Here is a 15,422-nt window from a genome sequence, read left to right as displayed (position 1 = left end):
TTATAGAGAAAAAACAGACAAGTATTCAAGACATGCCCAAGAAATATATTATATCTATTCAATTTTTAAAAATACCATCAAAAGGCTTAATTTAAGGCTAATGGGTGTAGCGGAGGGCCTAGAGATAGATGTTAAAGGTCTAGGATTTTTATTTGACAGGATCCTACCAGAGAACTTCCCAAACGTGCAAAAAGATAGGCCCATTCATATATAAGAAGCATTTAGAGCCCCAAATAGACCAGACCAGAACAATACATCTTACTATCAAATTGTAATCCACACAGGATCGATCAGTTCAGACCAAGGAAAAGATCCTTAAAGCTGTCAAGGAGAAAAAAATCAATCACTTACAAAGGGAAACCAATCAGATTAATTAATTTCAATTTCTCAGCAGTGACAATGAAAGCAAGAAAAACCTGGAATATGTATGCCACATCGTAAAGACAAACAACTATCAACCAAAAATACTGTACCCAGCTAAACTATCCTTCCTAATGGAAGGACAAATACAAGCCTTCCACAGCAAAGAAAATTTGAAACACTGTATCTCCACCAAACAAGCCCCACAAAAGATACTTACAGATGTCGTACACATAGAAAACCAAGAAGAGCATGATAAAGGCCAAGAAACAGCCCTAAATAGAGAACCCAAGAATCATACTTAGAACCCAGTTGGCACAGCCTCCAGGAAGGTGGATCTACCAACTACCTCTCAGTCCTCACTGTCAATGTTAATGGACTTCACTCTCCAATTAAGCTTCATAGATTGCCTAGTTGGATCAAAAAGCAAGCTCCTTCTCTATTGTGCCATCAAGAGAAACCCCTTGAGCTGGGCTCCAGTGGCTCATACCGGTCATCCTAACTACTCAGGAGGCTGAGATCTGAGGATCACGGTTCAATTCAGTCCAGGCAGGAAATTCCATGAGACTCTTTTTTTTATTATTTTATTTTTTTTAATTTTATTTTATTTGTGAACATACTGTACAGAGGAGTTACAATTACATGGGCAGGATAATGCGTATATTTCTTACCAAGCATTGCAGCCTCCTCCTTTGTTTACCCTTCACATCCCTTCCCAGCCTCCCCCCTCCCCCCATCCCAATCCTATTCCTTCCCCCCCTTCTCCCCCTCCCACACCGACGTTGTAAAGCTCGTTTTGGACATGACAACTTGTACTTCTCATTGTTGCAACAGGTCCACCTGTATCCTTATAGAACTGGTTTTTCCCCATCTTCTCCACAAGTTATACTGACATCAAATATAGTGAAAGCAGGGGTTATACTGTGGGGGAGGGACATACAAAGCAACAAAGAGATAATCTTATAAATGCGTTAGAAACACATGCATGAAAGAAAAAAACATTAAAATACACATCTAAGGGTTCATTTTCCTGACATCACATTATCTGACCTTTTCTGCTTGACTCATACATATACTAGATATTACAAATAAGGGAAAACATGGGACCTATGTTCCTTTGGGCCTGGCTTACGTCACTTAATATAATTTTTTCCAAGTTTTTCCATTTCCTAACAAATGGGGCAATGTCATTCTTTCTGATGGAGGCATAGAATTCCATTGTGTATATATACCACATTTTCTTGATCCATTCATCTACTGAGGGGCATCTGGGTTGGTTCCATATCTTAGCTATGGTAAATAATGCTGCAATAAACATAGTTGTGCTGGTAGCTTTAGTGTGGTCTTGTTTGTAAACATTTGGGTAAATGCCCAAAAGTGGGATTGCTGGGTCATAGGGGAGTTTTATGTGAAGTTTTTGAGGAACCTCCATACTGCTTTCCAAAGTGGTTGAACAAGTTTACATTCCCACCAACAATGAAGTAAAGTTCCTTTCTGTCCACATCCCCTCCAGCATCTGTTGTTGTTAGAGTTCTTGATTTTTGCTGTTCTAACTGGAGTGAGGTGATATCTCAATGTTGTTTTGATTTGCATTTCTTTTATGGCTAGGGATGTTGAACATTTCTTCATGTGTCTATTGGCCATCCTTCTTTCTTCTTCAGAGAAGTTTCTCTTTAAGTCTTTCACCCACTTATTTATTGGGCAGTTGTTTCTTTGAGGATTTGTTGTTGAGGGGTTTAATTTTTTGAGTTCCAGGTATATTTTAGATATGAGACTCTTGTCCTTTGTATGGCTAGTAAAGATCTTCTCCCAATCCGTGGGTTTTCTATTGATCTTGCTAGCTATGTCATTTGCCCTGCAGAAGCTCTGCAATTTTATGCAATCCCATTTGTCCAACCTTTCTTTGATTTGTTGTGTTTCCGGGTCTCTATTCAGAAAATTTCGGCCTGAGCCAAGGAGACCTAGGGTTTCTCCTATTCCATCCTGTAATGTTTTCAGAGTGTCTGCTTTGAGTTCAAGGTCTTTGATCCATTTGGAGTTGATTCTGGTGCAGGGTGATATATAAGGATCTAGCTTTAGTTTTCTACATGTAGTTAACCAATTTTGCCAGCACCATTTACTGAAGAGGTTGTCTTTCTTCCATTCTATTGTTTTAGCTCCCTTATCGAAGATTAGATGGCTATAGGTCTGTAGGTTCATTTCTGGGTTTTCAATTCTATTCCATTGGTCCTGAGGTCTGTTCTTATGCCAATACCAAGCTGTTTTGATTACTATGGCTTTATAGTAGAGTTTGAAGTTTGGTATTGATATTCCTCCAGCAGTGTTCTTTCCGTTGAGGAGCGTTTTTCATATGAATTTTTGGATTACCTCTTCTATTTCCTTGAAGAATGAGGTTGGAATTTTGATAGGAATTGCGTTGAATTTGTAGATAGCCTTGGGAAGAATTGCCATTTTCACGATGTTAATCTTGCCAATCCAGGAGCATGGGAGGTTTTGCCATTTTTAAAGTTCTGTGTTGATTTCCTTTTTTAAGATTTTAAAGTTTTCATCATAGAGGTCATTCACTTCTTTAGTTAAGTTAATTTTCCTAGGTATTTTATTTTTTGTGGGGCTATTACAAATGGAGTTGCTTTCCTAATTTCAGCCACACTTTTCTCATTGTTGGCATACAGAAAAGCCATTGATTTTTGGGGGTTAATTTTATAACCTGCTACTTTGCCAAAGTTTTGAATCAGCTTGAGTAATTTGGGAGTGGAGTCTATGGGATTCTTTAAATACAAGATCATGTCATCTGCAAAGAGGGAGAGTTTTATTTCTTCTTTCCCTATTTGGATCTCCTTTATGTCTGCATCTTATCTTATTGCTGTAGCTAGGCATTCTAATACTAGATTGAAGAGAAGTGGAGAGAGTGGGCATCCTTGTCTTGTTCCTGAGTTAAGAGGAAATGGCTTTAGTTTTTCACCATTGAGTATAATGCTGGCTGTAGGTTTGTCATATACAGCCTTTATTGTATTGAGGAATGTTCCATGGATTCCTAATTTTTCCAAAACCTTCATCATGAAGGGGTGTTGGATCTTGTCGAATGCTTTTTCTGCATCTATTGCAATAACCATGTGGTTCTTATTCTTGCTCCTGTTGATGTGATGAATAATATTAATTGATTTGCGTATATTGAACCAGCTTTGCATCCCTGAAATGAATCCTGTTTGATCATGGTGTATGATTTTTTGGATGAATTGTTGAAGTCGATTGGCCAAAATTTTGTTGAGAAGTTTTGCATCAATGTTCATCAAAGAAATGGGTCTGTAGTTCTCTTTCTTTGATGAGTCCCTGCCTGGTTTGGGGATGAGGGTTATGATGGCTTCATAGAATGTGTTCGGTAGTGAGCTTTCTCTTTCAATTTCATTGAAGAGTTGGAGGAGTATTGGTGTGAGCTCTGCTTTGAAGGCCTTGTAAAATTCCGCTGTAAAACCATCTGGTCATGGACTTTTCTTAGCTGGGAGGTCTCTTATTGCTGTTTCTATTTCAATGCTTGATATGGGCCTGTTGAGCTGGTTTAACTCATCTTGGTTTAGTTTTGGCATGTCAGTATTTGCTAGGAAAAGGTCCATTTCTGTCAAGTTCTCAAACTTATTAGCATAAAGTTTTGAGAAGTATTGCCTTATAATGTTCTGAATCTTGGTTGTTTCTGTGGTGATGTTTCCATTCTCATCTCTGAGTTTATTAATTTGAGGGTGTTCTCTCCTTTTTCTGATAAGATTTGCTAAGGGACTGTCAATTTTGTTAAGTTTTTCCAAGAACCAACTCTTTGTTTTGTTGATTCTTTCTATAGTTTTTTTGGATTCTAATTCATTTAATTCTGATTTAATTTTGATTCTTTCTTTCCGTCTACTGGATTGGGGTTTATCTTGCTGCTCTTTTTCAAGGAGGTTTAGATGTGTCATTAAATTGTTAGTTTCAGATCTCTCCAATTTGTTGATGTAGGAGCTCAGAGCTATAAACTTGCCTCTGAGTACTGCCTTTGCTGTGTCCCAGAGGAGCTGGTAATTTGTGTGTTCATTTTTGTTGAATAGCATGAACATTTGAATTTCCTTTCTAATCTCTTCCATGACCCACTTTTGATTCAGCAGTGTGTTGTTCAGCCTCCATGTGATACCGGACTTTCTTTGGTGGCTTTTGGTGTTGAGTTCTAATTTTATTCCCTTGTGGTCAGAGAGAATACAAGGTATAACTTCAATGTTTCTGAATTTAGACAAGTTTGCTTTGTGGCCTAAAATATGGTCTATTTTAGAAAACGTTCCATGTGCTGCTGAGAAGAACGTGTATTCTGATGCTGCTGGGTGAAATGTTCGGTTGATGTCTGTTAAGTCTAGTTGATCTATGCAGCTGTTTAGATCTGCGGTTTCTCTGTTGAGTTTTTGCTGAGTTGATCTATCTAGTGAGGAGAGTGGTGTGTTAAAATCCCCAACCATTAATGTCTTTGGATCTATATGGGATTTGAGGGAAAGTAGTGTTTCTTTGATAATTTTGGGTGCTCCATTGTTTGGCGAATAGATATTTAGAATTGTAATATCCTCCTGAAGGAGAGATCCTTTAATTAGTATGTAGCGACCTTCTTTATCTCTTCTCACGAATTTTAATTTGAAGTCTATTTTATCTGATATTAGGATTGCAACTCCCGCCTGTTTATGGGGGCCGTTTGCTTGGTAGATTTTGTTCTAGCCTTTAACATTGAAAATGTGTTTGTTTTTACGGGCAAGATGTGACTCCTGCAGGCAGCAGATAGAAGGGTCTTGTTTTTTAATCCAACTAGACAGTCTATGTCGCTTAATTGGAGAGTTCAGTCCGTTAACGTTAAGAGATAGGACTGAGAGGTATTTGGGAGTTCCTGCCATGTTATCCACCTTCTTGGGGGCTGTGAAAACTGGGTTCTTCCTAAGGTTCTTGGATTCTCAGTTTGGGTGCAGTTTCTTGGCCTTTGTTGCGGTCTTGTTGGTTTTCTATGTGTAGGACATCTTTAAGAATCTTTTGTAGGGCTGGTTTGGTGGAGATGTATTGTTTCAATTTTTCTTTGCTATGGAAGGTTTTTATTTGGCCTTCAGTTATGAAGGAGAGTTTAGCTGGGTACAGTATTCTTGGTTGATAGCTGTTTGTTTTTAGAGCATGGCATACGTCATTCCAGCTCTTCTTGCTTTGATTGTCTCTGCTGAGAAATCTGAGGTGATTCTAATTGGCTTCCCTTTATAGGTGATTAACCTTTTCTCCTTGACAGCTTTAAGGATCTTTTCCTTGTTCTGAGTTGATCCTGTGTGGATTATAATGTGACGGTGGGATGTCCTATTCTGGTCTGGTCTATTTGGGGTTCTAAAAGCTTCTTGTATCTGAGTAGGCCTATCTTTTTGTATGTTTGGGAAGTTCTCTGCTAGGATCCTGTTAAACAAATTTCCTAGACCATTAACTTCTGTTTCTAGGTGCTCCTCTACACCCATTATCCTTAGATTAGGCCTTCTGATGGTGTCTTCCAGGTGTTGGATAGATCTATCATATTTCTTGGACTTGTCTTGGATGGTTGTATGTTCTTTCTCTATAATATCTAGGCTGTCTTCAATCCCTGAGATTCGATCTTCTGCATGGTCTAACCTGCTGTCAAGACTCTCTACTTTGTTTTTTATCTCTTTTCCTTCTAATTGGTCAGCTTTGATGGCTTCAAGTTCTTTGTTGAAGCTCCGTTTTAGGTCTTGTATGAATTTCTTTACTTCCTTAATTTGGTGTTCAGTGTTTGTTCTCAAATCACTTAGTTGATTGGTTATGGTTTCTTTGGACTCCCATTCCTTCTGTTGGGTTCCATTCAGCATTCCCTTTGTGGTCTCCCTGACTTCCTTCAGCTCTTTGTTGATGGATTCCATGAATGCCTTTAGTGACCTTTGTGTATTCTCTACCTGGTCTCTCAATTCCTGAATTACTCTTTGATTAGCTTCCTCCTGTCTGTGGGATTCCTGCAGTTCTCTTTCTTCCCATTCGTGGGATTCCTGCAGTTCTCTTTGAGTGTTCTCAGCCTGCTCACGCCATTCCTCCCTTTCTCTTTGAGTATTCTCAAGTTGTTCACGCAAATCCTGTATCAGTTTTTGAGTAGCTTCCTCATGCTTATGATATTCCTGTATAAACTTTTGGGATGCCTCCTCTCTCTACCTATCACGCTCATACAGAGTCCTTTGTAAGTTGTCAAACTTCTCATTTATCATGTTTGCCACCAGTGTTTGTAGGGCTATTTGGGAACTCTCCTCTGGGTGGCAGAGCACCAGCCGTGAGTGACAGAGCTCAGGGACAGCGCCCAGTCCCTGAGTTCATGCTCCACAGCCACCACCAATAAATACAGCGGAAAACAATTCTAGATTTCAGAAGAAACACTGTCCTGATGCTGAACAGAAGATGCACTGCTGTTCAAGGTTAAGCCATGACTGACTTGCTTTTCTATGTGCAGGTCCTGGGGCTTGAACTCAGGGCCTTGCTCCTGAGCTCCTGTTTACTGGTTCATTGGACATCAGATCCTCACCACCTGTCCCACTGGGACTGACCTGGAACTTTACCCTCACATCTCAGCCTCCTGAGTAGCTGGGATTACAGGACTGAGCCACTGGTGCCTGGCAAGGAGTTAGCTTCTTACCCTCAGCAGATGAGGAGCAAGATAAATACCACAAGATCCAAATGCGCAGAGGCAGAAATCTGGTCATCGTTTTTTTATTCTATTTGTGTGATTCAGGAGACACACACTGACATCTAGATCCTTCTCAGTGCAGGACAGCATCTCAAGCCAAGGACTTCTTTACCAAGTACAGAGTTTCATCGTGAACTTTAACCTAGCACACTTTCTACCCACACCGGACCAGCCATTTTCTCACAAATTGCATATCTGTGTACCAAACAATTATCATAATAAATGCGCATGTATGGTGCCCTATATGCACAATACATTCCATTTAAGGCACTGGGCTTGTTCTTCAACCTGAAGAGGAAAAACAGGAAAATACTTAATAGCTCACATATTTGAAGTAGACACACACACACACATGACCTGTGCTACCTGACAGTATGGCGCCGACAGTCAGCATTTCTTAAGGAAAATAAGATCCTTGGTTGTGCAGGGGATTTCCATTCAGCCTGTCAGGCTCTGACGCCATGCATGTGGATCATCTCACCCCTCATCCTTCCCCCCATGTCCCTCCACCCCAACTCTCATGGTCTCTGTTTCCATTTTCACAGATGGACATTGACTCTTAGGATGGCGCCGTCCTGAGCTTTTGTGTTACTCAGGGAACTGAGACCTGAGGACCTGGGTTCAAAGTCACCCAGCAGGAGAGGCCATGAGACTTTTACATCTAATGAAATCAAGCCAAGAAGTCAGACGTGGCGCTGTGGCTCAAGTGGTAGAGTGCTAGCCTTGAGCTGAAGAGCTGAGGGACAGCACCCAGGCCCCACGACCAGACCCCCCCCCCAAAAATGGATTTAAAACAATAAGAGAAAAAATAGACACTTACCAAATAGAAGAAGCAACACTCTCATCCACTGTCATACTGTATTTGCTGTCTTGTCTAGGAGATGCTCCAAGCCAATAGCTGTATAATTGCTGGGACTTTACAAACTCCTAAGAAACAAAGAAGCTCTGTGCACAGTTTTCTCTGGCTGGTACTAGTGACTCACACCGGTAATTCTAGTTCCTCTGGAGTCTGAGATCTGAGCATCTCGATTCAAAGTTAGCCAGGGTGGGAAATCCATAAGACTCTTTTTTTTTTTATTTTTGGTCGGTTGCACAGCTTGAACTCTAGGCCTGGGCGCTGTCCCTCAACTCCTGAGCTCAAAGTGAGAGCTCTACATTTGAGCCACAGCGCCACTTTTGGTTTTCTAGTGGTTTATTGGAGATAAAATTCTCAAGGTCTTTCCTGCCCAGGCTGGCTTTGAACCGCAATCCTCAGATCTCAGCCTCCCGAGTAGCTGGGATGACAAGCGTGAGCCACTGGCGCCCGGCCCATGAGACGCTTATCTCTGGGAACCACCAAAACCGCACCAAACCAGAAGTGGAGCTGTGGCTCAAGCTGCGGACTGTGATCATGGAGGGAAAAAGCTCAGGACAGTGCCCAACCCTGAATTCAGGCTGCAGGACTGGCACAAATATAATTATTTGTGAACATATGTCTGCATTTCAAATTATTGTTTTCAAACATTGCTTTCAAAGAAGGAAGGAAGGAAGGAAGGAAGGAAGGAAGGAAGGAAGGAAGGAAGGAAGGAAGGAAGGAAGGAAGGAAAGGAGGGAGGGACGAAGGGAGGGACGAAGGGAGAAAAGGAGGGAGGAAGAAAGGGAGGGAGGGAGGAATGAAGGAAGGATGGAAGGGAGGGAGGAAGGGAGAGAGGAAGGGAAAGTGGAAAGAAGGAAAGAGAAGGATTAAAGGAAAGTAAGTACAGGAAAGCAAAGCAATGCACTGAAGTCAGAACAGGTCATTTTGTAAGCCATAGATCTCATATTTTGTTCTTATTTCTCACTGAACTATATTTTGTGGAGTCAGTAACTATCAGTGAACCAGGTGAGCAAGGTCCAATGAGAAAGACACAACACATTATTTCCCTTCTTCTAGAAAGGATGAGAGAACTTTTCATTACTGGGTCTTGAACTCAGGTCCTGGACGCTGACCCTGAGCTTCTTTTACTCAAGGCTGGTGCTCTACCACGTGAGCCACAGCACCACCTCCAGTTTTCTGGTGGTTTATTGGGAATCAGAGTCTCATGGACTTTCTGCACAGGATGCTCTGAATCTCAGTCCTTGGGTCTCAGCCTCCTGGGTAGATGGATGACCGGCGTGAGCCACAGCGCTTAGCAGACTCTTCTTACTTTGTCATAGGAAATGCCATTTCCTTTCTTACGGAAGGAGAGACTCAGAGACCTACCAGTGCAACCTTGTTGTTAATCTTCACCAGGCTGGCATTGTGGTCAGCACAGAACTGTTCACTCTTTTGCCACGTGGTGTAATTATGATGTAGAAGATAACATCTATTTGTGTGCCATTTCCAATCCTGTGGACAAGGTTTACATTTGTGCCCTGGAAAGAAAGCGTCCTTTTATTGAATAGATCTTCAGCCTCTTGCTATTTCCTGTCATCTCTATGGGACATGGACCAAGTTCACTGTGTTTTCTTCAAGTCATTATTTTATTTTATCTTATTTTGTGCAGTTCTGGGGCTTGAACTCAGGATCTCCTGTTCTTCCTTAGCTTTTCACTCAAAGCGGATCATCTACAATTGGAGCCTCAACTCCACTTCTGGATTTTTGCTGGTTCACTGGAGAGAAGAGTTTCACAGACTTTACTGCATGAGTTGGCTTTTAACCAGGATCCTCAGAACTCAACCTCTTCAGTAGCTAGGATGACAGGCGTGAGCCACCAGTGCCCAGCTTCTACTGACTGAAATTTTAAAGTGAGGCCATCTGTAGAAAAGTGCATTTTCCTATCTATCCTTTACTGAGCTTCATAATAAATTGAGACTTTGCGTAGCCTTGAAAATAACAATAAAAAAACTTAACAGGTAAATTCAGATGAGAGAAATTGTATATTTATACTTTAGTAAAACTGGAGTTTAAAGAAAACGCATTTTGTCCGAATGCTCTTGTATAACCAGGATCCCTGGGGGATTCCATGTTGTGTAGTTATGATTTTCTGATTTTCTTCTAACTATGTGGAACTGTCAATGCATGGACTATGCTTCATTCCTTCCTTACTCAGTGGTTCTAGCTGGGCAGGAAAATCCATGCGACTCTTATCCTATATTGTGAAGCCAAAGCCACACCTGGTGCTGTGGCTCAACTGATTAAGCTCCATGCAGCCAAGAGCAAAAAAGCTAAGGGACACAGCCCAGGCCCTGAGTATAAACCCCAGCACCAACCCTACCCCTATTCCTCTCCCCCCACTGACAGACAGCCAGCCAGACAGCCAGACAGCCAGCCAGCCAGCCAGCCAGCCAGCCAGCCAGCCAGCCCGACAGACAGACAGACAGACACACACACACACACACACACACACACACACACACACACACACACACACACACACGGTAGCTTTAGTTCCTGGTCTCATACGCAGCCCTAAGGGTAATACAGAATTACCTGGCTCTTTTTCCTGTAGCTTACGACACAGCCTGGTGGCCAGGGTTTGCAATGTGATAGATTGGTGCTGGATCTTCTCATTGAGGTTCTGGATCTTCTCAGAACTGTTGACATTCCCCATTTGGTGCAGGGACATGTTTCTCTGAAGTTCTTCTTGGACGTTTTGCTGTTTCTGAACTCAAATCCAGACACAGAGAGAGAGAGAATTAAAAAAGATACATGAAAACCTTCACTGTCATGACCTTAAGAGTTGTTTTGTACAAAGAATACTGAAAACGACCAAAGGGGAGCAGGAGGCGTGGCTCACGTGGTAGAACGCCAACTGTGAGGCCAACAGTTTGGCAGGAGCACTAGGCTCTGAGCCTGGGGACAGTGGCTCCGGCCTGTCATCCCAGCCGCTCAGGAGGCTGAGATCTGAGGGTCACAGTTGGAAACCAGCCTGGAAAGGAAAGTCCCGGAGACTCTCATCTCCAATGAACCAGCAAAAAGTCAGAAGTGGAGCTGTGGCTCAAGCGGTAGAGCGCCAGTCTTGAGTGGGAAGCTCAGAGACAGTTCCCAGGTCCTGCATTCAAGCCCCAGACCCAGTAGCATAGACAAAAGGGGTGATACGTACTCATGATCCAGTAGATTCTCAGTACAATGAAGAGCAGTAGGAGGAGCAGGAGAGTCCAACGCAAAGCGGCTCTAACCCACACATGGGAAGGAGCAGCCCGATTCGCTGTGGAACACAAAGCAACAAAGTTCTCAAAATGGAATTCCCTTCCACTCATCCGTACAAGGCCATTCATTCCTCCATTTCCCCTTCCATTTTTCCTGCTATGCAACCTGTAAAAGAATTTAATGTGTTACCCACTCTGAGACACGAAAAATAAATCCCTGGCCAATCGGCATTGTGCTCATAAAATGACCTGGTGAATTGAAACCCTTTGTACAACTACTGAAAGATACAGGAGTAAAGAAAGCAGCCAGAACTTAGCTGTTCACACCTTTAATCCCAGCCATTCAGGAGGCTGAGAACTGAGGATCATGGTTCAAAGCCAGCCTGGGCAGGAAAGACCATGAGCCTCTTATCTCCAATGAACCACCAGAAAAAAGCTGGAAGTGGCGCTGTGGCTCATGTGGAAGAGTACCAGCCTGGAGCACAAAAGCTCAGGGGCTGTATTCAGGCCTTGAGTTCAAGCCCTAGCACTGGCACAAAAATACAAATAAAAGATGAAGGAAAAAATCCCACCCTTGTTTTCTTGACATGAATGTCCATTCTCTCTGTAGTTCCTCTGAACGTGATTGTAGAATTCATGAATACACAAAGCCAGGTTGGAAGCATGATGTAGCTATACAAAGAAATGGGTTTCAAGTCAATAAGGCAAGGTTGTGAGTCTACTATATCTTAGAAAACCAACTCTTCGGGCAAAACCAAACCTTGGTCATTTGTAACACTGAACGCTGTTGCACTAGATTGTTAGCAACTCAAAAGGGGAACTAGAAACTCCTATGGAGACGCTGGTTTTCAGGCTGCAGGGGCAGGGCAAGCGATGCGGGGTGAAGTTCACTGGAATTTGGCCTTAACATGTGGGAAGAGGTGAACAAAGAACTTCCCCTGGAGACGCAAATAAGCCAATACAATACCAAAACCCTTAGAAGCAGGGTGCTGGTGACTCAGGCATTGAACCCCAGTCCCAGGAAGCAGAGATCAGAGGACTGAGCATCAAATCCAGTAGGAGCAGCAAAGTCCATGAGTCTGATCTCCAAGGAAGCACCAGAAAACCAGCAGTGGCGCTGTGGCTCATGTGGCAGAGCGCCAGCCTTGAGCTCCGAGCTCAGGGACAGCGCCCAGGCCCTGAGTTCAATACTGAGCCTGACCACAAAGAATGAGGAAGGAAACAAAAGCACTGGAAGCCTGGCGCTCATGCTTCTGTTTCGCTTTGTTGCTTGGCTGGATTTGTGCCAGAGCTCGGGCTTGAACTCCAGACCCGGTGCCGTCCCCAACAGTTCTGTGCTTAGTGCTGGTCTTCTGCCTCTGGAGTCTCAGCTCTACCTGCAGCCTTCGGGTGGTTCACTGGACGTGAGTCTCCCAGACTTTGCTGTCCTAAGTTGGCTGAGAACCATGATCCTGTCATCAGCCACTCCGGAGGCTGAGATCTGAGGATCGTGATACAGAGCCAGCCGGACAGGAAGGTTCATGAGACTTTGTATTTCCAATGAACCAGCAACATAGTGGAGATGGAGCTGTGGATCCAATGGTAGAGCGCCAGCCTCGAGCAAATCTCAAGCGAGAGTTCTATCGCTTGTGTACAAGCCCCGGTACTGACATGCATGAGGGTAACATGAATCAGCACTGCACAGAACACTGTAGGGGCTAAAATGTCACATCTATCTGCGTCTCTTTGTCCCTGTCTCTCTGTCTCTGTCCCTCTGAGACCCTCTGTCCATCTCTCTTTGGATGTCTCTGTCTGTATGTCCCTCTGTCTCTCCTTCTCTGTTCCTGTCTATACTGTCTGCCTTGTTCTGTTCCTGTGTCTCTCTCTGCCTCAGTTTCTGTCTCTCTGTCCATCTTTGTCTGTGTCCCTGCCTCTGTCTCTCTCTTCCAATCTTTCCAGAATCCCACTTGTTTCTCCGTTACACAAATAAAATGAAAAGTAAAAGAACAAAACACATTGAAGGATGGCTTTCCTGGAACACCTACCATGTTTGCCACAGAAATGAAACTCTTTGTATAATTTCAAAACTCTACCATTCATCTTGATTGTAATATTCAGAAGTAGAACATTAATAAATGGTGGATTGTTGTGCAATTTCACAAAGCCAGGGCTTGCAACAGAAGATAGAAGCATTTATGGAGGTCATTGGTGATTGGAATTGAATATTCACTTATCCAGTCCGTGTGTCCCAAGATGTAAGTCTCGTTTTCACTACTGACCTCGCCACATGCTCAGAGTTCAACAGGCTTACCTTTTGTTTCCATGTTGTCAAACTCCGGGATCTTCTCTCTCTTCCTGGAGTCATGGAAGGTTAGACTGGCAGAAGTGACTTCTTCAGACATGGAGGGAGGTGGAAAGCAGGTGGAATGAAATGCGGTTGTTAGGAGAAGGCAGGGTTGACTGTTGGACGCTGGACGGAAGGTGGACGCTGAGGCTTTGGGATCATCAGCAGCCGCCGCCCTTCCCCAGCTGACCCTGTGTCTAACCCAGCCGAGCCGATCGACTCCTCATTGTTGGTCTCTGGCAGGATTGCGTGTCTGTGACATAAGGAAACATTTCCATCACCAACCTCTCTTCCTCTTTCTTAGCTCTATATATGGCAACTGCAGAAATTAGGTTTGCTTTCTATCCAGTGATAGCAAGACAACACTTATTCTGCGTAGTTCTGAAATTATTGAGCCTCTGACGAATACGTGTATTTGAATTAGAAACAAACTTTCAATTTTTTCCATTCTTATACATTTTTCTCCTCTTTGTGTCTCTCTCTCTGTCTTTATTTCTGCCTATCTCACGGTTAGGATCGCTAATAGCCAATATAGACGGTTGAAAGAAATGATCGATAAACATAATCATTATCTCTTTTCCTGAACTGAAAGTATTCATTGTGTTATTAGATGTACAAAGTACACTATTATTCAACAAGAATTTGTTGTCTTCTGACAAACTCTTCCTAGTAGAGAACTTTTTGGCTTTCTTGAAGTGTTATTATAGCCAGGGACCTGCGTCTCACACCTGGAACCCAGCTCTCAGGAGGCTGAGATCTGAGGATGGTGGTGATTTGAAGCCAGCCTGGGCAGGAAGGTACATGGGACTAATATATGTGTGTGTGTGTGTGTGTGTGTGTATGTGTGTGTGTGTGTATGTGTGTGTGTGTTCAGAGAGGCAGAAATCTAGTGACATTGTTTTGATTCCATTTTGTGATCCAGGATCCTTCCAACTACAGGAAAGGATCTGAAAGAAAGTAATTTTTTACCACATGCTATCATCTGGAACGTTAATGTTGACCTCCATGCTCAGATCTCAACTTCCTGAACAGCTGGGATTACAGGTGTGACCACCAGCCCCTGGCCAGGTAATTTTTTTGTCCTGATTAATTCCATGAAGGAAGACTGACGCAGCAGGTATGTTTAAATAGCCCCACGATCTATAATCATCCTGGGGAAACCATCGTTAAAAACCAGACTTGGAAAACAGAAACTTACCAGATAGCAGACGCATCATCTGATCCACTGTCACATAGCTTGTGCTGCGTTGCCTAGGAGATGATCCCAGCCCATAGTGGTAAAACCATGGGGACTTTCCACATGCTTAAGAACCCAACAAGCTCTGTGCACCAAATTCTGTGTGGCCCGGGACCACTGACTCTTGCCCGAAACTCCAGCTACTCAGGAGCCTGAGATCTGAGGCTTAGACTTCAAAGTTGGCTGGGCAGGAAAGCGCACGGGACTCCTATCTCCAGGGAACCACCCAAAACACCAACAAGCCAGAAGTGGAGCTGTGGCCCAAGTTCAGAGTGTGACCCGTGGGGAAAATGGCTGAGGGACGGGGCCAGACCCTGAGTTCAAGCCCTGGGACTGACACAAAAACAATGACCTCTGCCCAGAGCTCTGTATTACACCATTCACAGGATTGCTTTAAGACAGTTATTTTCAAAAGTGCATTACTGCTCTGTGTGTGTGTGTGTGTGTGTGTCTGTGTGTGTATGTGGTGTGTGTGTGTGGTATGTGTGGTGTGTGTGTGTGTGTGTGTGTGTGTGTGTGTGTGTGTGTGTGTGTGTGTGTGTGCTGGTCCTGTGTCCTGAACTCAGGGCTTGGGCGCTGTCCCTGAGCTCTTTGGTTCAAGGCTAGCGCTCCACCATGTTGGGTCACAGCTCCATTTCTGGTTTTCCGGTGGTTCTTTGGAGGTGACACTGAGTGGCGGTGTTTGCCATAGGACAGAG

The 15,422-nt window shown here is 43.4% G+C and overlaps 1 protein-coding gene across 1 annotated transcript; it reads right to left on the bottom strand.

Moving 5' to 3' along the window:
• Nucleotides 1–7,092: 7,092 nt before the first annotated feature.
• Nucleotides 7,093–13,713, bottom strand: LOC138820120 (C-type lectin domain family 12 member A-like). Its single transcript, XM_070011812.1, has 6 exons — nucleotides 13,455–13,713; nucleotides 11,119–11,223; nucleotides 10,506–10,682; nucleotides 9,297–9,448; nucleotides 7,896–8,002; nucleotides 7,093–7,363 (listed from the first exon to the last, which is right to left on the bottom strand). Exons 1-6 carry the CDS (start codon nucleotides 13,543–13,545, stop codon nucleotides 7,213–7,215), a joined length of 783 nt encoding a protein of 260 aa, XP_069867913.1. The 5' UTR covers nucleotides 13,546–13,713; the 3' UTR covers nucleotides 7,093–7,212.
• Between the last annotated feature and the right edge of the window lie 1,709 nt (nucleotides 13,714–15,422).

The sequence above is a fragment of the Dipodomys merriami genome, unplaced genomic scaffold (assembly GCF_024711535.1).
Source record: "Dipodomys merriami isolate MVZ:Mamm:240054 unplaced genomic scaffold, mDipMer1.0.p SCAF_84, whole genome shotgun sequence".
In the NCBI taxonomy this organism is placed as follows: domain Eukaryota; kingdom Metazoa; phylum Chordata; class Mammalia; order Rodentia; family Heteromyidae; genus Dipodomys; species Dipodomys merriami.
Note: the sequence above shows the minus strand (reverse complement) of the source record. Positions and strands in the feature narration are given on the sequence as shown.